At 44.1% G+C, this 24,236-nt stretch overlaps 1 protein-coding gene across 3 annotated transcripts in view; it reads left to right on the top strand.

The window, feature by feature from the left end:
* Nucleotides 1-24,236, top strand: part of prkg1 (protein kinase cGMP-dependent 1) — a gene marked incomplete at its 5' end in the record, with an annotated part of 141,921 nt that overhangs the window by 25,033 nt on the left and 92,652 nt on the right. For all 3 annotated transcript variants that reach the window (XM_080835161.1, XM_080835159.1, XM_080835160.1), the window contains one exon: nucleotides 14,250-14,363. In XM_080835161.1, the coding sequence (XP_080691287.1) occupies nucleotides 14,250-14,363 (114 nt within the window). The remainder of the gene's footprint in view (nucleotides 1-14,249; nucleotides 14,364-24,236) is intronic.

Here is a 24,236-nt window from a genome sequence, read left to right as displayed (position 1 = left end):
GCCTAAACATAAAGCCCCCAAAATAGCCCAGCCAGAATAAACACAGCTTATAGCAGCCATAAAAACCACACGTTCAGATGGGCGGTCTGGAGATTGGCCATGGTACCTGTTTTTTCTTGCTTTTTCTTGGACATAATGGGTTTCTCTCTCTCTGTATGAAATAATTGAAAAGTGATGGGGAGGGGAGGGATTCCAGTGAGGAAGCCACGGAGTTAGCGGTATGAAACCTCCGCAAGTCTTTTTTCCTCAGTCCATTCCCTGTTCAGAGGTGTGAGAATTCGGAATGCGGAAACGTCGAAATGCTAGATTCTGGCTGGGGAGTTTCCAGGTTGACGTGTGAAGCATGCTAGAACGTTCTGCAGCTGTGCCTTGCTTGTTAAAAATCCTTCCCTCTCAGGTGCTTCACGCTCAGCATCAGAGCCAGTTAATACGACGATCTGAAAAATGGTGGCTTTTCATCTCTTAAAATGCAGAGTAATTGCCATGGTTCGGCCAGTAATACGTTCACAATATCACACATCTGGTCCAGTCAGGAAGTTCATTTTGGTGCCAAAGACTATTTGGTTGGCGTGCGTGGAGTCTGATAAATTCCTTCGATTGATTAGCTTTGCTCTCCAGGTGTGAGAGCAACCGTTAGCATGCACAGAACTTCTGGCATATCTTTACGTGAAGCCGTCATATGACTAACATGACCACTACTTGAACATATTCATGTATAACAGTATAACATATATCATGATCAGTAATTGTTGTGACAGCTGTCATCTCGTTCCTGTGACAGCTGTCACAACACGTTTATGACATGTTTTTGTTATTGACTGGATTTCCTTCCCAAAGTCTGAAATTACAGTTGGAAAATGGAGGAACATTTCAGGAGAGTTAGAATCAACAGCGTTGGCGACTGTCATCGCAGTAAGGACACTAACACTAATGGGAAGTGGCTCTGTGAAGACATGGCTGGGTCTTCTCAAGGACGGCAGAATGGCTTTGTGACGCCACTTGACTCTCTGCATGGGCTTCTTCTACACGCTGCTCTGCGCTCATCAAGGGGTCACTCTGGTGGTCAAGTGGTCACACAGACATGCATGTTACTCAAGATGGCGGCGCCCAGTGAGGCTGCGGCCAAGCCGGCTCCCGATAGCAATGTGTGTTTTATGTTAAATGTACCGTCAAAATCGTCTTCAAGAATCGCGTACAACAGGAGTACACTACTGGGACTTAGAGCACCTTGTGACCACTGATTGTACTTCTGCTGCTATGTGTGTGTGTGTGTGTGTGTGTGTGTGTGTGTGTGTGTGTGTGTGTGTGTGTGTGAGTGAGAGTGTGTGTGAGAGAGAGATTATTGTCAATGTCTTATTTAAATGTTTGTATGTGTGTGTGTGTGTGTGTGTGTGTGTGTGTGTGTGTGTGTGTGTGAGAGATTTTGTCAATGTCTTATTTAAATGTTTTAAACTGCACATTGGAGACTGGTCAAACGCAATTTCAAACTTCTGTGCTAACCCTGTTACATAGATTTTTGACAATAAAGTACACTTGTATACTTGTATTGTATACTTGTATACTTGTATACTTGTATATATGCACACACACACTCACACATATATGCACAAGCACACACGTACATGCACACACGCACATGCACACACAGACACACACAGACATGCACATGCACACACACACACAGACATGCACACACACACACAGACATGCACATGTATACACACACACGCACACACAGACATGCACACATCATCTGCTGTCGGCTTTTGCGCCGTGTGGCACCCCAGATGATAGCATGTGCAGCATCAACAGGAGAAGTATCTTGTGTGCCTTTTCTAGAAACGGAGGTGTTGCTGGTAAAATCGCACCTCAAACACAGTGCCACGCACCGCTCCTGAAACAGCCTCATACCGTTACTCACCAGGCTTCCTCTCTCACAGTGGGGCAGATGTGTGATGTTACACGGCAAAAGCCACAAGGTAACACTTCACGTCACGACATCCACCAGCCCACTACAAGCCCTTTCTTATGCGGAGGTAGTTGCATGGCAACCCCTTCTGTGTGTTCATCTCTAAGTGTTTATTTGCTCTGATGTGATGCAGGTTCCTCTGGCGTGTTCCTGTGCATGTGTGTGTGGGTGTGTTTGTGTGTGTCTGTGTATGTCTGTAATATAATTACAGCAACAGCAACAGCAACACTAGCCCCATGTTGTCACACCTGAGTTTACCCTTTACCAAGGTGAACTCTCACAGGACAGGCAACTAACAAGTCTCAGGTTCTGAGATATTTGAGATTTTCTGACTGCTCCTTTCAAGTGTATTTCAATCAATCAATCAATCATCAATTTTGTATAGCGCTTCTCTAGGTACCCGAAGAGGCGTTACATATGAGTCCAGTCCAGTCCAGTCATTCAGACACACAGTCATACCGCAGGTGGTAAGCTACGTAGTAGCCACAGCTGCCCTGGGGAAGACTGACGAAAGCGTGGCAGACAATCAGCACCAACGGCCCCTAGGACCACCACAAACATTTTCATATTCATAACAGACATACATATTTGTATATGTCACTTCCCACTTAAGCCAACACCCAATTGGCAGTTGCCCATGTGAAAACACAGAGAACTACTGATGGCAAACGGAATATCAGTAAAGGAAAAATGCAGTGTGAGAATTCCTAGAAATATTTCCTGATTTGACTGCAGTTGGCTGGTCAGTGGTCATTATACATTGCCAATTCCATGCCGACATACTGTTTGTTATATCTATGTGAATGCTGAGGCAGTGATATTTCATTATGCAGCTAGTGCTTCACGGCAGGATGACACCTGTCTGCTCCGCTTCTATTAATGCTCAGCGAAAGCTCTTGATAAAGCCCCAAAATGCTGTCGTAGCTCACAACAATTTAAATATTTTCAGAAACGCTTTGAGTTTTACTGCCACCCCCGATGGGCAAACGCATATATTTGTTTACCAAAATACTGGGGAATTCTGTAAGCTTGTTGCATATCCCTGCTATGCAAATGTCTCTAGAGTAACTCATGCAGAAAAGTAATGCTTTTGATGTTTGCGAATGCTCTGTCTAGGCTTAAATCCATCACTGGATTGAGAAACGTTTTCGCTGTGGTGTTTTTCCCCAAACACTTGTAATACTATTCACAAAATGATTACGACCAGAATAGAAAGTTCTCCAATAATCTTAGTGAGATTAAAATAGGTTGCACAATTTAATAATGCAAATGGTCTCTAATGAGGATAGGCATGTTAGACGCACACCTGCACTTATGCTAATGCAGTGAGCGTACAATTGCAAGGAGTAGAATAAAGACGAGCTTCATCCCTCTATGTACTGTTCTTGAGGCCTGCCTGTCGCACAAACAGATGTTGGGCAGGTAATTTATTTAACATCATCAATGTCCCCAGTGGTTAATTTAGGTTAACTTACTTCCATTTTTTAATGTTTGAGAATGAGCTGAGAATGAGAAACGTCCATTCTACTCTATTCAAGTTCCACAGCTGTGATTCTGTAACCCACCATTCATCACACTTGAGTAATACTTCCTTGAATCTCGAATGCGGGTTTGTCATACTCCCTCTGTTAAAACAGTCATCACCCCACAGTGACAGCCTGGGAGCACCTCTCAGTCAGAAGATTAAAATCAGGGGAGGTGCCGACTGTCCAATCTGCCACATTCATGCCAGCGATAGCGCCGGCCGTCCTACAGGCTGGCGCGTCCTAATTGGTGAGACTGCTCAGGTCAGGCTTCTCTTTTTGGGCGGCGTGTCTCAGCGTAGCAGTCTCTGCCCACAGCAGGAAGAGGGCTGCGTGGGTGTTGGGCCCAGACAGTGAGAGTCAAGTAATGAACTGGAACGGGCACATGGCAGGGGGAAAGGAAGAAGGAATTTGTGGGAGATGCCTGAGCGCTAATAGATGAAATCAGATGGGTTTAGTGTCGGGTCGTCTGACGGGTGTCAGTTCAGATGATGCAGCTCCTAGAGTGGAGTGCTCACTGAAATAGATAAAACCTACTCTGCATCTTCTTTGCCTTTTGAAACTTTGAGCTTTGAGCTATCCTTCCACTCTTGAAGATGGAGTTAAATCGGCTTACTAAAATAGTGCAGAGCTGTGACACTCTACAATGTGTTACTTATGTTCTCTCACCTTTGCTGGTTTGATTTTTGGTAGATTTCAGGGTGATTAAAAACTGCCACGTGTTAACACCAGCCTACCAGCCTGGCATTCCCTGGGCGTGTGTGTGTGTGTGTGTGTGTGTGTGCATGCGTGCGTGCGTAGGTGTGTGTGTGTGTGTGTGTGTGTGAGTGTGTGTGTGTGTGTGTGTGTGTGTGTGTGTGTGTGTGTGTGAGTGTGTGTATGTGTGTGGGTGTGAGGCGGGGGGTGACCTCTTTGCATGTCTAAAAATGACGGAAGAACTAATCATACTCTGACTCTGTCATCACCATAGCGATGTGAGGCCTTGACATCCCTCTGCCAATTCATCTCCACTGAGTAGACCATTATCCCCTCCCTGTAAAACATTCAGCATTTGCATTTGCAGTCGGGCATGGCAATGGTATACTAAATGTGATTCGAAATGCCTTAATAACTGTCTCTAATTAGGGCCCTTAAAACTCTTCGCCTGGGAAATATCTCCGAGGCAGACGGATAGTACAGGGGCTTTTTAGTGCCATTTCGCTGTCATATTAATTCCCCTAACACCGAGACGCGGCACTTATGGAAAATGCGGTAGAAGTCATGTTAAGTTTGTTTGCAATCGCCCGTAATGGTAGGGGCGCGGCGAAAGGAGTGCTTTTGTAGCATTTCATCATTTCTGCCGGATTGATTGGGGCTTAAAAGCGATGTCCTTCGGCACAGCTACAATGTGGGCGTAATGACACTGATTAGTTTTGTTTGTATGTGTGTGTGTGTGCATGTGTGTGTTTGTGTGCATGTGTGTGCGTGCCTTGCATTTGTGTGAGTGTGAGTGTATGTGTCTTTGTGTGTGTGTTTTTGTGTCTCTGTGTGTGTGTGTGTGTAATAATACTGAAATGGCTGATCATGACACTCCAGTACAGCAATCAGTTCATGTTTTTAGTGATTTTGAAATAGTTGAAGTTGAGATGGAGAGTATTTGTGTGGGGGCGGAGATCTCGTTATAGATTTATTCAGTTGTTAACATTTATGATTGACTCTAATGTCCACCGAGCATTAATTCGATCAAGCAATGTTCTGCTGCATCGACAACAACTGACATTTCCTCCTTCGTAAGACACACACACACACATATCTATAACTATACATGTCTGCCCATATCTGTACACTGGAGAGTGTTGGTGGTCCTGGCTGCTTTGGGTGCTCTCTGATGTCACAGGAAGAGCTCGGCTGTGTCCAGACAGTCTTTGTCTGGGGTTGTAAAAGGAGTCTCTTGTTGCCAGTAGATTTGTTATCTCAGCCTAGCGCCTCGAATTGAGGCAGCTCGCCGTGACTGTTCATTTTCTGTTTGTCTTCAATCAGTGTGCATAGCGCTTTCTATCAGACAAAAAGAAAACAGGGAATAAAAAAAGCAATCAACCGCCTCAGTAATTTTTGTTTGCTGGTTTACGGAGCATTTCAAAGGTTTGACATTTGGACATGCATGAATACAGATGAGAGTGACGCAACGATGTCTGCAGATTAAACCAGCCTGTAACGCTGATATTTGATTCTGTTCTTTCTCAAATTCAGAGTTGCTGAATTAGCATGAGTGTTAGGCTGACTGGATGCGGTGTTAGCAAAGCACAAAGAAAGGATTAGTTGGTTTGTTGATTTGTTCAACAATTTACAAATACAGTGATGAATGGTCGTTGTTTCCTTTCTCTGTTGCCAAAAGCAAAAGAAAAAAATTATACCCGTCATCTCTGACCCCTTCCCTGTCAGACGATCAGATAGAGCCTCAGAGAGATTTGCATGAGGCCGACAGTTCCTCAACTCCCACAACTGGAGAGGAAGTGAGGTCACTGCCCCAGTGCACATGTGAAGGCACATGGCATTCATCCAAAAGCAAAACAAACAAAACAAAACAAAATGTAAAAGCCATGATGGGTAAAGACCAGCGCCCCAATCTCTGACCAATATAATTGCCGTATTAAATCGTACCTTGGTTAAAACGAAGCTTGACCGTGGACTTTTAATGGACATTTTTGCTTGAAAACAGGATGTGGGTTATGTAAACATCAGTCAAGGTCTTACACAGGCAAATGAATGGCTTATGGGAAAGAAGCCATAAGGTAATACTCCCACGTCTGAGACGGAGAGTTCAGGATCAGAGTACATTCAGCTCTATTGTCAACTGAATGAGATTCTGTATCCTCTGTGTGTTCTCTGACTGCATGTTGGCAAGAACAGACACCACTGACAAAAAGAAATGCAATCAAGTGGTTGTAGAGAAGGAATTTATAAATGTCTGGTATCCTTGGAGTCCAAACCGATCTCTTGCATTTCATTCATACACTTGCTTTGTCCAGTGTGTGATGTTTTGTCCAAGCATTTAGTCATGAAGCAGCTTAGGTCAAATAAGATCAGTTGCCTTGCTGAGTTTGTATGTGAACATGTGTAGGGAGATTATGAAATATTTGGCAACAATGCATGTGACAATGTCATCAAGACCCTAACTACCTCACATACTTTTCTTTGTTGTGTGTCTTTGTACTGAACTTATCTTTTCTCACACCGCCTCCATCCCCACTCATGCAGTTATCAGTGGCAGTGTGTCTAGCTGTGTGTGTACATGTGTGTGTAGCTGTGTGTGTTCATGTGTGTGTACATGTTTGTGTGCATGTGTGTGTACATGTGTGTGTAGCTGTGTGTGTAGCTGCAGGACAAATGAAGGTGCAAAACACGAAAACAAAAGGAAAATGCTAAAAACTTGCAGTCCTGAAGTTGGGCTGGTGACTTATATCCTTAAATCTTTTGCTGCATTTTCACCTCAGGACTGCTCGTTTTTGTTTTGTTTTTGTGTTTTGTACTTCAGTGCTGCATGTTGAATCTGCACACCAGGACCACAGGTGTTCGTATGTTGCATCTGGACATCAGGGCTTCACGCTTTTTTTTTTTTTTGCTGGGGTCTCCTGACACATTTGATTGGCATCAGCCGAGAGGGTGGATTAGAGTCCTACCCTCAGGTGGATGTGTGTGTGTGTATGTGTGTGAACTGATCAAGCTCAAAGCCACAGGACTGAGGTTATGCTGGCAGGCTACTAGCCAACATAAAGGGCACACACACTCACTCACACACACACACACACTCGATTATGTCCCCATCAAGAGGAATTTGTGATTTGTCTCTGAAAATGACAGAATAATATATAAACGAGGGTAAAAAGCTCAAGATGTATGTTGTGTGTGTATGCTCAGTTTGGTATCATGCTGCTGTGCTGACATTTGGATGAAGTGACGTGTGCTTTGCATGTTTGCAAAATAGTCATAGATACTGTGGTGCTCCTTCTCGCACTTTCTCCACTATCTATCTAGTTATCAGAGAGCATCAGCGAATAGGAAAATGCCTTGTATAAGAGCCCACTGTTGCTGTCTCATAAATATGCATTTCCCTAGTTCATTAAAACGGCACAGTAGCCCACATTTCCCTGTGATGATAAGGGCCCATTATCAATTAGAGAGTCTCCTGTTGGTCTGTTGTTGTGATACAATTCAAACAAGCATGAACTGCAAGTCTGTACCTCAAACTGGGTTATGGAAATGAAAAGCATCTCCTGCATTATACATACAAAATGACATTAGTATGCTTCTTCTGCTGTAAATATGGGCTTTCTTATGACATCTTATCAACGTGAGGAGAAATGGGTGGTTAAAGCTTAAATACTGTAGGTTGGTTCCGGGGCTGCTATCACAGCGAACCTGTAAAATTGTATTGCTATATTTTCTGTATTTCTATGAATACATTACACACACAAATACACACACACACACACACACACACACACACACACACACACACACACACACACAAATACACCCACAAATACACACACACACAAAAATACACACACAAATATACACACACACACACACACACACACACACACACCTGTCCTGTTGGGCGGGCAGGCGGGCGGGCGGGCAGGGTGAACCCAGGTGAAGTGAAAGCAGAGAGGATTATTCCTCTCAGACGCTGGGTTGGGTGATTGCCTCTGTAATCAGTAGAGAAGAAGGGAAGAGGAGAAGAAATACCTCAGCTTCTTTACCTCTGGCCCACAGCAGCCTGGCTGTAGTGACATGACTTAAGTACTGCATTACATCACCACACACACACACACACACACACACACACACACACACACACACACACACACACACACACACACACACACACACACACACACACACACACAGAGCGACATAATACCTGCCAAGACAAACAACCACACACACAGTCACACACACAAACAATCCAAACCCTACACACGCACACCAACCCACCCATGCACACGCTTGGACACATAGACACACACACACACACACACACACACACACACACATAAGCAAAACCCACACAACCACACACACACACACCTCAACGGCTGCTGCAGCTGATGAAGTTAGTGCTTTGGAGTAACATCATGCTGTAATGTTATGAGCCTCACCTCAGGCGCAGATCAAACCCTCTATCTCAGAGAGGAGAGAGACTCAAGAGCTCCTCTGATAAAGTTTAACAGCTCCGGCCATAAATTGTCAGGACGCCCTTGTGGTTTTCGGCGGATAAAACCAAGATGCCAGCGCTGCAGAGGTTGCAGGCTCAAATTTCCACTACAAATCATTGTCATAAAAAGGAATGCGCTCCCCTCCCTATCAAAAAGTAGCCCTTTGAAAAAAACACGGCAAAAAAAGTGTTACGTAATCTAAGCACGTTATAGAGGCCACTGTGAGGAGAGCACACGGCTGAAGCATTAGTGCACAGTGGGGTGTGTTTCCCCCCTAGGGCTGACCTACAACCAGCTCCTACTGTCAGAGAGGTGCTCCTCTGAGAGAAGAGGGATGTAAAAGATTCCCATGTAAAAGATTCCCCCCCTCCCACCTACACACCCCCACGCTGCTCTTGGGAGATAGGAGGATGGAAGATCCATGTTAGAGAGAGAGAGAGAGAGAGAGAGATTGAGTGAAATGGAAGGAGAGAAGAAGATAAAGATAGGGAGAGACAGGTGGGAAGCGAGGGAGAGAGAGGGAGAGAGAAAGTTTAAAAGAGAGGGGGAGAGAGTGAAAGAGAGAAATCAGAGAAAAACTGATAGAGAGAGGGAAGAAATGTAAGAGACAGGGAGAGAAGAAGGATGGAGAAAAAGAAAGAGAGAGGGAGTGAAGGAGAGAGAGAAAATAAAGAAAGAGAGCACTTCATGCTAAGGTGCTGTGCAGCTGTGCACATCGATCCATCCCTTGCCGCTTGACCAGCGGGCCAAATATAGAGGTAATCTCGTGTTGAGGAAAACAGCAGGCAACCTTGAGCCCCCCCCCCCCCCACATACACACACACATACACACACACACCCCACCTTATCACTCCCACCCCTGCTGGTCATCTGTGCTGAATGTGTGAAAACATCTCCAGGCTTTTGCAGTATATTGGCCTCTAAACTCTCCATGTGTGAATAGGTTTAGTGCTATGGGAATACCCTCTAATAGCCTCTGTGTTTGTGGATAAAAGTTTTTCACTTTTGGGTAACCCCACACCCTTCACCCAGGGTTTTCTGTGTGTGTGTGTGTGTGTGTGTGTGTGTGTGTGTGTGTGTGTGTGTGTGTGTGTGTGTGTGTGTGTGTGTGTGTGTTTGTCGAATGCTGGTTTTCGGTTTGCAACGTGCAATGTCATTTTGGGCTTTAAGAGATGTCGTATGAGGTGTCATGGGATCTGAGTGTACCCTCCGTCACTCGGAAGAAAAGAACAAATCCATGTGTGCCCTTCATGGCAAGGTTCTCATGCCCTGAGTTTTGCTTTGGTGCCAGAACCGGAGGGCTTGAAAGCTTGGGAATGTGACAGGAATGATTTGTGACAGTGTTGACATTTGCCTCCATAGTCTCCTTCAGGTTCAGTCAGGTGTTCCTACCTTCGGTATCACCTTCTTGTCACATTCACATGGCATTAACTGACCGCAGGTGGCTGTGCTTGTCAGGGTTTCTGCTAGGATTATTTTCTTGCTGGTCCGGTATTCGGATTTTTTTTTATTTCACTGTAAAAATGTGAAACGTACCGGTCACGTCTCAATAACAGTCTATGTTGCATACACAAATATAATGTACACCTATAGGTTGAGGAATGAATGACAGTGAACTCAAATCAGTTTGACTATTGACTGAGAAGTAATGACTGAGCAAAACAAACGGTAACGATTGAGCAACATCTCAACATTAGCCACTAAAATGTAGACTATTAGGAAACAACAGTTACCTATAACATCTGAAGCCTGTTGTAGCCTTTAAAATTAAAATTTCTTCTTTTCCTTTGTGTCCTTCTCCTCTGCTACCAAATTGAAACGCATAAGCCGCATCACTCTCTCCTCTTCCAGACCACGACTTTAATTTGATCTGTAGAGAGGCTCCTCTGGTGGCACCCTTGACATGGCCAAAACACAGGCCGCCATTTTGGCCCAGTCTGGGTTAAGCTTGCTGAACTCCTAAATAAGTACTTTGCATTTTGTTGCAAAACAAACCCCATTACCGTTGAGTGCCGTCACATCTGGCTGTGCGCTCTTGGCATCAGTGAGGGGTGCAGCTGCTGATTCTGTCCTCACTTCAGGGGAAGTCCAGCCCTTTTGGGGAAAAAAGTACTTCTTGCTGTTTTGCTACCTAAACACAAATAAAGTATTGTGTAGGGATCCCGAACATTAAAGCTTTATTTTGTATGCGCATTTTTACAAGACATTTTGACCGGCAAGTTTTTTTATTTATTGTTTTTTTACATTTTGCCAGGCAAAAACTGGTCATTATCGGCTAATTGAAAACCTGGGGCCGTATTCACAAAGAATCTTAGGGCTAAAAGTAGCTCATAAGTGGCGAATTTAGGAGAAACTCCTAAAAATAATGGGCGTGTCAGTCTTAAATGTAGGACTCCTAATTGTTTTTACTAAGAGCAATTCACAAAATATTTTATCCCTAAAAGTAGCACCTAAGTCTAGGACAGCTTAAAACTCCTCATGAGGACTCCTAAATCACTAAGACCTATTCACAAAAAATCGCAAGATGGCTGCAGCCGACTTGGAATTGATAAAAGACATTGCTTAAACCGTGAAGGTATTAATATTGTCTTAGAATTAGCGCGGGATGCAATGACGCCTTTAAACAACGATGTGTCCCGAAGTAAAATGTTTGGAAACATAAAGATAGCCTATTTGGCTTTGCTGAAAACGCAAATGACGACACTGGAAATCATCAGTCAGCCGTTTAATTCATCAAACTATCAACGCACTGTAGACCCCACATCATCCAACAGTTTATCCAGTTGCTTTTGGACAATCGCCAAATTACACAATATCAAAGTAAATTCCATGGCGATCGCAGGAATGTCCAGTGACAGGACACACATTACAATAATTTGTCCACCGTGGCCTGGATGTACCGATGACTCGTGCATTTCAACGGAGAGCGGTCTCAGGTTTTTGAGAATTTACCAGCTGGATGCCGCTGGGGTGACAGTGGCTATTGGTCCTGGGACCAGTAGGCTTTCGCCTAGGCTACGGTTCACGCTCGTTTCGCTTTGATCAATTAAGATTGGAGGGCTTGAAGGGCCGTATGTGCTGATATTTGAAGTGGTCAAGGGCTGGAAATATAATAGCCTAACAGTTTGCTGGGTGCTTTAATTATTACTGCCTTGATTACATGCAATTGCCATATTATATATTGATCGCTTTCTATGTATCTTATCGTGCAAAGTGTCATTCCCGTTGGATGCACAAACTTGTCATCATGCGTGTGCCTATGCTAACTGCACTGTCCATAACTATTTAATATGACTTAATTTGAAGCCTAGGTTATTCTCTTATTTTCAGTTGATATAGTGGGATTGTTAGAGGGACGTCACGAATGAGTTTTTAATGAGAGAGCCTGTCAACAACCAATCACCGTCCTCACCCCTTCTAAACTCGTGCATGAGAATCGTCGTCATCCATAGCAACGGAGTTTTTATCTTAAGCTTAGGAGTTGGTATTATCCTTAGTATGAGTAGGTCTCAGAGCCGTTGTGAATCACTTTTAAGAAATTACTCCTACGTAAAAGGTTTTAGCGCGAGTTAGGAGCACTCCTAGTGGTAAGATAAAAGGCTTTGTGAATACGGCCCCTGGTGTGTGTGTGTGTGTGTGTGAGAGATCCACTTGTGGCAGTTTGTGGGGCTTTATCGTATCTAAGCAGCAGTTATAGAATTATGCGTCCACACAGGATATTACACTATTGACGACGTGTCTGTTAACATGTTTACTGAGACAGAATATTAATGCTGATAACTCAATGCACCAGATGCAAACATGAGCCCATAATCGCCTCTCAGTGAACAAGAGGGAGAGAGAGAGGAAAAAAAACACTCTTCATTGTCCCCCATCGCAGACATCATATTGCATTGTCACTCCCCATCAGATAAAGCTGTCAAACGGTGATGGAAATCTAATAAAAGCATTTGAGGGAGCGTGAGAGAGGAGGAGAAAGAGAGAGAGAGAGAGAGAGAGGGAGAGAGAGAGAGAGAGAGATAGAGGGGAGGACAGAAGAGGATGGGGAGCTGAATATAGCCTCTTTCTCTACTAGCGCATGGTTTTGTTCATCGCCTACCATCTCAGGTGCCTTCAGGTGGACTCTAAAATCACAACACCGCAACTTAGCCTCACACTATGATACACGTTAAATTTGTGCAGAAAGTCTGCATTTTTTCATTTATTTGCTGTTTTAAGGAATTAATCCTATGGACGTTTTATTTGTGTTCTCTTAAATCTGGCCGTCAGTGCTACAGAGAGCTTTTTCCTGTGCCAACTGTGGTGTTTGGGTGGTGAATTTGGGTCGGTGTTGATTACAAAAGCAGGTGTATGGGGAACAGCTTAATGGAGCAGCTGCTCCTGCTGCAGGCAGCCAGGGGCTGATAGCATCGAGGCAGGTCACCAGCCCTCCGTCGATGTGCTCCGTGTCCGCTGTGTGCCTTTCTCTTATCTCTTACCATCCAGGTGAAACGAGGACACCAGCAGCCTCAGCGACTCCGAGTGTTCAAAAAAAGGCAGCGTGAGGCTGAAGTAAAAGATGTTTTGGTTGGACTTAATTTAAATATCGATTGTGTGATACTGAACCAACTATGAGTAGCTAATTAACTCTAATTCAGGACATATTATATTTAATACAGTTTAAATTCTAGCCAACTACCTGTCAATTGTCGACCAACTTGACCATAACTTGACCTTATCCCAATTTAAGCCTCTGTGACCCTTTCACATCAGTGTGAGAAGATGGTTTATTGATGATTTTTGTCTCAGATTTTTTTATAGTGCCCAAATGAAAAAAACATAGGCTAAAAGAAATGTGAGTCTGCGCGCGCTTACGTTTGCTGTTTCATTCAAATAACAAATGGATACTCTCCTAATCAAAGGAGGAGTGGGGAATAATTGTGGGTTCAAAAGTTTAGGTTGTCAGGGCAACTATAACGGAAACACATTATACATTCTCAACATATGCACCGTGATGTGAACAAACCTATTTCCATCAACATTAGTTGCATTTTACGCTATATGTGCAAATAGGGAGTTAACCAACCCACCTCTAGCGAATACATCTCTTATTTGACTTAGACAATTTTATGCAAATTTGGATGGTGCAAATTTGGCATCACAAAAGTTGGATGGAAACCAGCTCAAGATCCACTGGTAGCACCTGGTGCTTTATAATGTGATTTCAAACCTAACGTCACTCTACCTAGTGGACCTGCTGGACCCATTTCCATTTCCATTCCCCCTTTTTGTTCATTTCTTTTTGCAGCATATCTTTCCTCCCCCATTGCTCCCCTCCCGACAGCCTTGTGCCCCAGGCCTGTTAAAGTAACGAGATGTGACTTTTAATTTGGCGCATTAGCCCTCTTCGCCTCTGTCATCACAGTGCTGAGCGCAAGGTGCATTTTCAGCATGTCAGGCTCGCTTTCGCGACCAGTGCATCAAAGGTAATAAAGCTCACGCAAAGAGGAGAAAAAAAAGAGAAGAAAAAGAAAAAAGAATGAAAGTGAAAAGGGGATGTTTTGTGATTGGTTGCAGATGGAAAGGTGGAGGTGACGAAGGAGGGGGTGAAGCTGTGCACCATGGGACCGGGGAAGGTGTTCGGGGAGCTGGCCATCCTCTACAACTGCACCCGCACAGCCACCGTCAAGGGTAAGACCAGCTCGCTCTGTTTAGCTGTCTGTCTGACTGTCTGTCTGTCTGTCAAGAGTAAGACCAGCTCGCTCTGTATACCTGTCTGTCTGACTTTCGGTTTGCTGTCAAGAGTAAGACCAGCTGGCTCTATATACCTGTCTGTCTGACTATCTGTCTGTCTGTCAAGAGCAAGAGCAGCTGGCTCTGTATACCTCTGTATAATTGGTTTTCTGCTTGCCTACACTTTTGTTAGTTCTGTTGATCTTTCTGTCTGACTCAGTGTCCACATTTGCTTGTCTGTTTACATGCCTACCTGTCTATCTGTTTGCCTGTTTACCTGCCTACCTGTCTATCTGTTGTCTGTTTACCTGGTTACCTGTCCATCTGTTTGTCTGCCCAATCATGCAACTTGTTTTTGTCTCCCCTTTAGTCTGTCTGCCCTTCCACAGTACTGTCTCTGGGAAAATCAGTTTATGTCTGTCCGTCTATCTATCTGTCTTATGTCCTTCTTACTCTCTCTTGACAAGGCATCGAAGACCCTGTCTTCCCCCAATGGCAAGAGACGAGGCAATTAGTATGCAAGCTGGCCATTCATTCTGATTCACCAGCCATTGTTTAAACCAATTATTAAAATGCACTGCGCCGAGCATCTCACCTCTCCCTCCTCGAGACCATAAGAAAACACTCTCAGCGGCTAATAGCATAAGTCAACAGCAGACAATGACCGGTAAGTGGGGGGTTTGGGAATCCTCCGCTGAATACCTTAAGCCACGTATCTCGCCCTCTCATTGCCATTCCACAGTACCTGGCGCATATCCCCGGGAAAAGATAGCAGTTATGCAAAACCTGCAGTTATGCAAAACCTGTGTGTGTGCGGTTGGAGGGTGTTTGGGTGTGTGTGTGTCTTATGCTTGTGTGTGTGTATGTTTCTGTGTGTGTGTTTATGTATGAGAGTGCGCATGGACACCTGGGCTGAAAGAAATGTCCGCAGCTGTTTTGGGGAAAAAGTGAGCCTGTTACCAGAGATGTGTGGAATTCTTTGTGCCACCCTCCTGCCAAACAACATCACCCCCCCCCCACACACACACACACACACACACACACACACACACACACACACACACACACACACACACACACACACACACACACAAACACACACCCACCCGCACACACCACTGGCAATGCCATAATAAAAGCACGGTGCAGTGGTTGGAGTGGTGCTGATGGCAGGGGTGTGTGACTGTGAGCTGCATCATGCAGCAGCCAGGGCCTGGTGACTGTCACCGGGGTGAACGCAAACGACCCGCGAGTCACAGCTGTTGCTTTATGGAAATCAGATCTGTTTTCACCGGCCGCATCAATTTCAGACGCTTACATATTACCATGAGCTGAAACAGGGCGAGGAGGGTGGGCCTCTACACACACACACAGACACACACACACACACCGACACACACACACACACAGACCCACACACACACACACACACACACACACACACACACACACACACACACACACACACACACACACAAACACACAGACACACACACACACACACACACACACACACACACACACACACACACACAGACACACACATCCTGCCGTTTGCCACACTCTTTGCTGTCGTCAGCCTTACCTCCACAAAAGCCCTCAGAGGTGATCTGGCTCGTCTTTGCTCGCAGCTCCAGTGAATTAACCTTTTAGCACATCGCACAAACAGGCACTCAGAGGTGCTGTTTAGACGGCATGCTGCATGAATCATCAGGAAGGCTCCCCTCTCCCTTTCAAGGGGACATATGATGTCCCCGAATGACTGGCTCTGTCACTACAGCATCAGAAATGAGCCTAGGAAGAGAGATATTAGTTCCGTGAACAACGAGAGTGTGTCTTTATATGTCTTTATATCACCTTTATGACTCTGTAGGCGCATCCACTGATGCATTAATAACATCCTCAAATGTGGCGGAATTGTAAAAAAATCCGATTTAAATAGCCACTCTGGAGCAGCCACTATGAGAGGTCCTTGACAGGCAACGGTAATTAGGCTTTTCAGCGTGAAATATATTTCCATCCCAAAGAGAGAGTGAGCAATAGAGAACGTATAAATTAAGGTAAAGGAAGGGATGTTTTCATTATTTTTCCCTGTCGTGCTCTATCGTTACAGCAACAACATGCAAAACAAGCAAACTGACAGCTGACTAAAAGGAAGGTGGGCCTAAGTTAACTTGAAATAATCATTCCTGCTGTCAATCATCACCCAACTCTCAGACCTCACAGCAGGTGTGCCAGTGGTGTTTCATAACACTTCTTCTTATACCACAGGTGACCTTAATAGGACATTACAGCATTCATCCACAGATGTGCACTACATCCCATAATGAGTAAGCCATTGTAAATGTTAAAATATCATGTGCCCAAGATCTGGATAGTCATTGGATGCTCTGTAATTGATGTGATTTTCCTCCACTCAAAGATGAGTTAAAGAGATGGATGTGGAGCTGAAGCCCAGGTGGTTTTCCTTACAGATGTAGTGAATGTGCCACAAGGATGCCCTCTGATAAGGGTGCCCCCTATGGGTCAGTGTGAAAAACAGCACTTTGAAATGACTATTTGATTTAAATCCAAACACACACACACACACTCACATGTGAATGGATGTATGAAATGTATGTCTCATTTATAGAAACCAAGGACACACAGTGGCATTGTTATGAAAAGGTTTAAATTGATGTCATGTCTACCAGTAGAATTGAAATAACCCTCCCAACGGTTACTCAAAGCTGCCAATGGAATACCAGTAAAGAAGTTACATTCTGATAGATCGACGCTGTTTTAAGGCTCAGCTTCACTTCACTGGGAAGTGGTTTGTGGCAGTCAGTCAGCTGGTAAACGTTTCATTGAATCTCTCCACTCCTTTCTGTGCCATGTCTGAACGCAGCAAACCCCATCAAAATATGACCCAAGGGCACGCTGTGAGAGTAGCAAGCAGATAAATGGTACTGCAGCCTTACTGAGAACGCAAACCTAGTGAGTCAGGGAGAGAAAGAAAGTCACGAAATACAGAGAGAGAGAGAGATGAGGGGGACTGAGGTAGAAAAGATGAAAAATATAAATGTGTAGAGAACAACTAATTCAAAGGAAGAGAGAGCGCGAGAGAGGGGGAGGGGAGAGAGAGAGAGAGAGGGGGGGGGGAGAGATAGAGAGAGAGAGAGAGATACACCATCCTCCCACTTGCTTCTGACACTTCCAGCTACCAGAGAAGGTGAGAGTTCTGTGTCCATCTTGGCTCTTCATAGCGATGCAGGGTAGCATGTGTCACACAGGGGCTTGTGGCACACAGAGGCTAAGGAGACTGTGCTCTACTTCTTCAACAGAATTGTGTGTTAGTCACCTTTGATTTTCTACTAAATACAGTATATCAAAGGAAATAATGGGGTTAATGCTGTCAACACAAGAGGCTTCAGTAATCAGGATGGTTTTCCCTTTATTTCTTTGTCTATTTATTGCTCATTATTCATGATATGTGATTATATTAAAGCTAAATATGGACACAGTGGCAGGGTATAGCTAGAAGCTCATTCTCACCTGTAGGCCCTTGGGGCAGGTAGCCGTTGCACAGGAGTGTGTTACTGTCAGAAGGATCCATCATACGGTAGATGTGATGATGGGGAAGGTGTTTGGAGGCAGTAGCAGTTCAGAACCTTGAGAGGCAGCCATGTTGACATACTATAGTGTAAGAGGTGGGATGCTGTGGTGGTGGAATAAGTAGTATCTTACAGTCATGCCTCTAGGCACGCAGCACTGAAAGAGTGTTATTCGGTGGGTGTGGGTATGCTGAAGTTATCAACAATGACAGCATGCATATTCTATACGTGTTTGTTTGTTTGTTTGTTTGTTTCTGCCTTTCTTTCTTTCTGCCTCTCAGGCATTTATTTGCATTTGGTGTTTTTCCTGAAATGAAAGTGCAGTCGATCCTAGCCACGGCTTGCTTTAGTTTCACAAAGTTCAAGGTCTAAATCTTAAAATAATCCCATTCTGCTAAAACAAGGCTCATTTTGTTTTCATCGCAATGACACTTTCCATCTCTGCTGGATAATATATATATGACATACAGCACATTTAAAAAGGTAGATGCTTTATAGTTTATTTCAATGTACTTAACTAAGCTATTAAGAATGCTGTGGACTCTTGATGAAGAAAGTCTTGTAACATGCTAATACAATTAGCATTACACTGTACTGATCCATAGGCATAGTGCCTTTGTAGCTTGCGATACTAAGGCCTACACATTGCCCAAGGACACTTAATAGAGCATAAGGATGGTGGTGTAGGGATGGCAGTGTAAGTATATGTGCAGGGAGTGAGAGAGAGAGCGAGAGAGAGAGAGACAGAAATCCGGTTTCCATTAACCTGCCTCATGCAACATTTGAAATTGCAAACTAAAAAATAAGTAATGTAAACACCTGAATTTTGAAAAAACTTGTGAAAATAGTTTATTTTCTCTCACGAGAGGGATTTTTGAGATGAGTCAACAAAACCAAATTTTGCTAAATTGAAATGGGAAGACGTTTTTATTTTTATTTAAGTGATTCACGTGACACTACACATTCAGTTCAGTAACGTTTTATGTGGTCTGATGAGGTGACAGCATTATTCGATATAAAGAATAAAGACCATCTATATAGCAAGCAACAACAGAATGCAACTCTTTTTAAGGACACTGACCTCCCAGAAATTCCTATTCCATTTGCAGCTGCCAAGTATAAGGTGTTTGCCTTTCAATCATTATTGCATTCATCACATGCTATAATGGTATTCATTGAAACACTGCCATGGCTATTGGTGGATGCAATTAATGTGCCAGGACTTATCATCACATCTTGGAGATCCATCACCATGTTTAACTGGAATGACGGTTCTGAGAGGAAAGAACCCAGCCTTAATCTCATAGCATCATGCAATGGAAACCAGAGCATTCGCTATTGTGTTTTGTCGACTTCTATTTTCCTTCTGTTTGGTGCAAAGCTGCAATGGAAACCCACCTAGCGAGGAAGAGAGAGAGAGAGAGAGAGCGATAGAGAGAGACAGGAAGGGATAGAGAGAGATGAGAGAGAGATAGCGATATAGAGAGAGCATTCTCTGACAGGTGGAGGTGGTGGAGATATTGGGATGGCAGCAGGTGAGACTGTAGTTTTGTGGCACGAAGCGCTCCTGACACACTTCACACTCTTTCTCTCATACATACTCACACATAGACACACACTCACACATAGACACACGCACACATAGACACACACGCACACACACACACACACACACGCACTGTGAGTCACCCTGCGCTCTCTCTGACATCAAAAAGAATTCACTTGGATGACTTTCACAGGAAGATTATGTTATTTCTGGGCAACCCAGACTTGCACTCACTAGGACCTAACTTCATTTAAAGGCAACAAGCAAAGCAACAGGCAACGAGCAAAGTCTGTTGCGCATGAACTAAAGCTATCATGTGGCGTGTGGTAGCATTGCGCTGACCCTCCCATGTTTGGGCTTAGGATCTTGAACACGGTATTAAATTAGCGAAATGGTTTTGCAAAGTTATTGAATTAGCTTTAGTTCATGCGTTTCAAATGAAATTGGAGCCCACTCTCTCAGTCTTTGTTTCACTCTACAAGTTCCTCTACATTTCTACACAACTCTTTATTTGTCTCCATCTCCCATGTTTCCCCCACATTTCCTCTGTCTTCTGCTTTTCCTTCCTCTCGATGCTCTTCTGCACATAGCTGATGGTTGACCCCTGTGAAGGACATCCTTTTGGGGAACCTTTATGACTCCGTTTATTGGGGGTTGAAGGCAATTAAACAAGGGATTGAACGTCTCTAAGGGCTCTCTCTTCCTCTCCTTTGCGCTCCTCTCAATCTGTCATTCTCTTTTTATCTGTCTCTCCGACAGTTCTGTCTTCCCTTCTCTCTGTCTTCTCCCCTCCTCCCTTTCATGTTGCTCCACCTTTTCTCTCTCCTCTTCCTCCCTATCTCCCCCTTTTCTCTCCCTCGCTTTAGCTCACAGTGGGATCCCTCCACTCCATTCGGCTTTCTATGGCAGTTAGCCGTCAGTAACCCCCCCCCCCCCCCCCCCCCCCTCTGGTTTGGTTCAGTCCATTCTCAGACTCATTAGTTACATTCAGACTCCTCTGATTTATAACCCATCAGTCTCTTCCTTTCAGGTGCTCTGGTTGTCATAGAGATCTGTCCATCTTCTTCAGAGATTAATTTCAAATTCCGAATGAAGAGTCTAGACAGGAGGTGGTGAGGGGGGGGGGGGGGGGGGGGGGTAATGTGGGTTTTGCCCCTTATATTACATATGCCTTCCAGGAAGAGGAGTCCAGGTACATTCATGGGTTGAACTATATTAAGGTCCCTGTTTGGGGCAGGAGTGTGAGAGACATCTCTGAGGCAATTTAGCAAGGAGTGAAGAGATTCAAGTCTCTCTCTCTTCCTCTACAGTATCTCTCTCTGACAGTCTTGCTAGCTTCATACGGAGGCGCTGTCTTTGGGGTGCATGTCTCAGAGACTCTCTGGCCCATCCCTAACCTGTTTTAGGTCCAAGGCAATTTACTGAGGGATGAAGAATACATCATTCTCTCATCAGTCTCTCTCTGCCTCTTTTTCGCTCTGTGTATCTCTCTACCTCTCTCTCTCCCTCTCTCTCACTCTCTCTCTCTCTCTCTCTCTCTCTCTCTCTCTCTCTCTCACTCTCTCTGTCTTTGTAGAATTTTCCCTGTCTCTTTCCAGGTTCTCTCAGTGTCAGACCAGCCCTGTCTCCGATAGGACTATTCATCTTCCTCTACCTCTCCTGGAGTTCTTAGCCAATTAAGTGAAGGGACCTTTTCTCTCTCAATGGTCCTCCTCTATCTCCTTCTTCCTGCCTCCTCGTTTGTCTTCTGTCGCCCTTTCTCTCCCTTTCCCTCCTCCATTCTTTCTCTCTAAAAGATCGAATTACCTCTCCATCATTGGGGTGCACCCCATGTGACCACCCCACTCTCTACATACCCTGCCTGAGCTCGGGGCTTGTCCAGGGTTCACTCACAAGCTGTTTTAATAAGTTGCAGAAAGGTGTGGGAAATGGAGTAAAAATGTATTTGAATGATTCGAAAAAAGGAACCTAAATCTATACAAAACATACATAAAATATATTTCCTTTCTACCCACAAGGTTCGATGGATTTTCCACTAATCCTTTCCACCTTTTCCCTCTAAGCTTATTTAATCAGAAACTTGGAGCGCAGCGCAGCAAGTATACAGATGACGCCATGATTCCTCCTGCTGTTTGGCTTGTGACCGGATGCCTTGTGATTTTTTTTAAAGCTCCCCTCTCATGTGAGACAAAATCACCTCAAAAGCAAAAAAGTTTTTCTCCTCGATTTTCTCCTGATTGAGCAAAGAAAAGGACTCAGCCACGCGGGCAGCCATGTAATCGCAACCTACATCTGCAGAGGCCTGGGGAAAAGCTGATGGGATGTGCTGGGAGTAATGTGATTGACTTTCGCATGGATATGGAAATGTGTGTGTGTGTGTGCGTCTGTGTGTGTGTGAGAAAGAAAGAGAGAGAGAGAGAGAGAGACAGAGAAAGATGGGTTGCCATTATCAAGCTATGTTGATAACAAAATTGCACAGTAAATTGTGTGTGTGTGTGTGTGTCGTGTGTGTGTGTGTGTGTGTTTATAGGGCCGGTCAAAGTCCCCTTAAAATCTCACGCCAAGTCCTTCAGAAGTAAACACTGTAGACTTGCAGGCACTGCACTTGATTTTGTGTGTGTGTGTGTGTGTGTGTGTGTGTGTGTGTGTGTATGTGTGTGTATGTGTTCGTACAATCTGAGCCTCCAGGGTGGTCCTCTGCTTCCCACAAACCACAGAACTCATTTGGACATCAAGAACAGTTGAACACAAGCAAGGACCACCATTTCTCGGAAGAGATATGGTTTTACATAGCAATTTGTGCCATTGCCATTCGTCCACCAAACAGCTGTTCTTTAGAACGATGCCCTCTGCACTACACGCACCGTTCTGTGAAGATTTTTCTGAAAGTAGAGAAGTAAAGCGATTATGAAACTCCTGGAGTGTTTTCCTTTAGCTGCATGCCTTGCTAAAAACATCTTCCATCTAATTTCCAATCAGCCCTGACCCCAGGGAACTCTCTCTATTTATTTATTTTTTTCCAAAGATGCAGTTTATGTTTCCGTTATTGACAGTAAATAGATATGCCTCCAGACAAACACAAATAATGACGTTTTAAACTAATGGTAAAAAAGAACTGTTTCTACTGCAAATTTTCTACTGCATCTTGATCCAATCAAATGTCTGAAAACACAGAGACTAACAGTACAGAGTATTGTTGGTAAATTCCTTGTTCAAGAAAAGCACCCACATACAGCCCGCAGAATTACATCAGGCAGATTACATTTCTAACAGAAAGAAACTGCACCTTTAACAGTAGAGAGCCAAAAGGAAGATATTTACTACAGCCTCACTTAATGATTCGTTTTCATTATTTCACTGACCTTTACATTCAAAGCCCCCTTCACTGTATGGACAGTACAGTAAGCAGTTGTCAGTGTTTACTCTGTGATTCAATCCCACTGTCTGATCTTGCTGATCCCACAGCATTTAAACTGCTAACAGGTACTTAGTTTATAATATATATGTGTTGAAAAAAAACACGAAGTTGATAGCACAGTGTCCGGCCTTAACAATGACCTCAGCATGCTGGAAATATTGCAGAATGGAGATTTTGTGTGAGTCTGTCTGAGGATTACTAGGGGGAGTTATCTAAAGAGAGTAACTTTGTTTCCTTTTGCCATTTGAACTTTTTACCAGTACCTTATTGGTTATACTGCATATGTTCATAGGCCTTCAGTCTCCATTGATTAATTGAATGATTGGTTGATTGATTGATTGATTGATTGATTGATTCACCAAATCATTTCTCATTTATTATTTGACTGATTTATTTATTCACTGTTTTTTTTTTAATTCTTTACCCATTTATTCATTCAGTCATTAATCCTTCTGAATACGGACTCGGAATGAAGTTGTTGTTGTTTTTGACCTACTGTTATTAAAATGAGGTTAGGAAGCTGCATCAGCCCATGAGATCTGCACTGTACGTTTTACTCACTGCTAATTAGAGTTAGCGTCGATTGTGCTAGCTCGTAATAGTGCCTGTTGATTGCACCAAACCAACTCAAATAATGTCTTCAGAATGTTGTTATTTTTGGGACTCCTCCAGGCTTGTTCTAAGCCTCAGTGGAGGAGTCATTTCTTTTCCTCCACTGACTTCTTTTTTGGTACCTTTCTGTCACTCAGGATATAATAATATGCCAGCCTTTAAAATGTCAACACGGTGGTGCTTCACAGATTTTGAGGTCTGTTTGTGACAGAGCTTTCATCAGGTGTGACTGCTCTCTCTCCCTATAGAGAGACCTGGTGCATTCCAGGGTATTGACGACATATTGCCATACTACCCCCTACCCCCCTTATTTCCACTAGAAATCTGTATCCACGGTTACAAGGTGAAAACAGCATAAGCGCACATTGTGTGCACGTTTCCATTGGATACACACCTTCTGTTTTTGCTCAGCTAGTCTCGGAGAAAGCCCTGTAATCAACACACACGTACCGAAATGGTTCTCCTGTCAGCGCTTCAGCTGGAGCCGCCGGTGGTGCCTGCCGTGAAGAAAAAGTTCCATGGAGAAGGCTCCACGGAAGCCCTGCTCTTACCAGGGACGGATTTGCCTTGACTGTCCATTTCAACAGGGCCTCAAAATAGTAAACATAGAGTAGAGGTTTATTCGTGGCTTACTCCGTTAAGCGGAATGTATAGTCCTGCGG

This window comes from Sprattus sprattus (assembly GCF_963457725.1).
Source record: "Sprattus sprattus genome assembly, chromosome: 3".
NCBI lineage: Eukaryota > Metazoa > Chordata > Actinopteri > Clupeiformes > Clupeidae > Sprattus > Sprattus sprattus.
The sequence above is the reverse complement of the archived record's forward strand: the minus strand, read 5'-3'. Positions and strand labels throughout refer to the sequence as shown.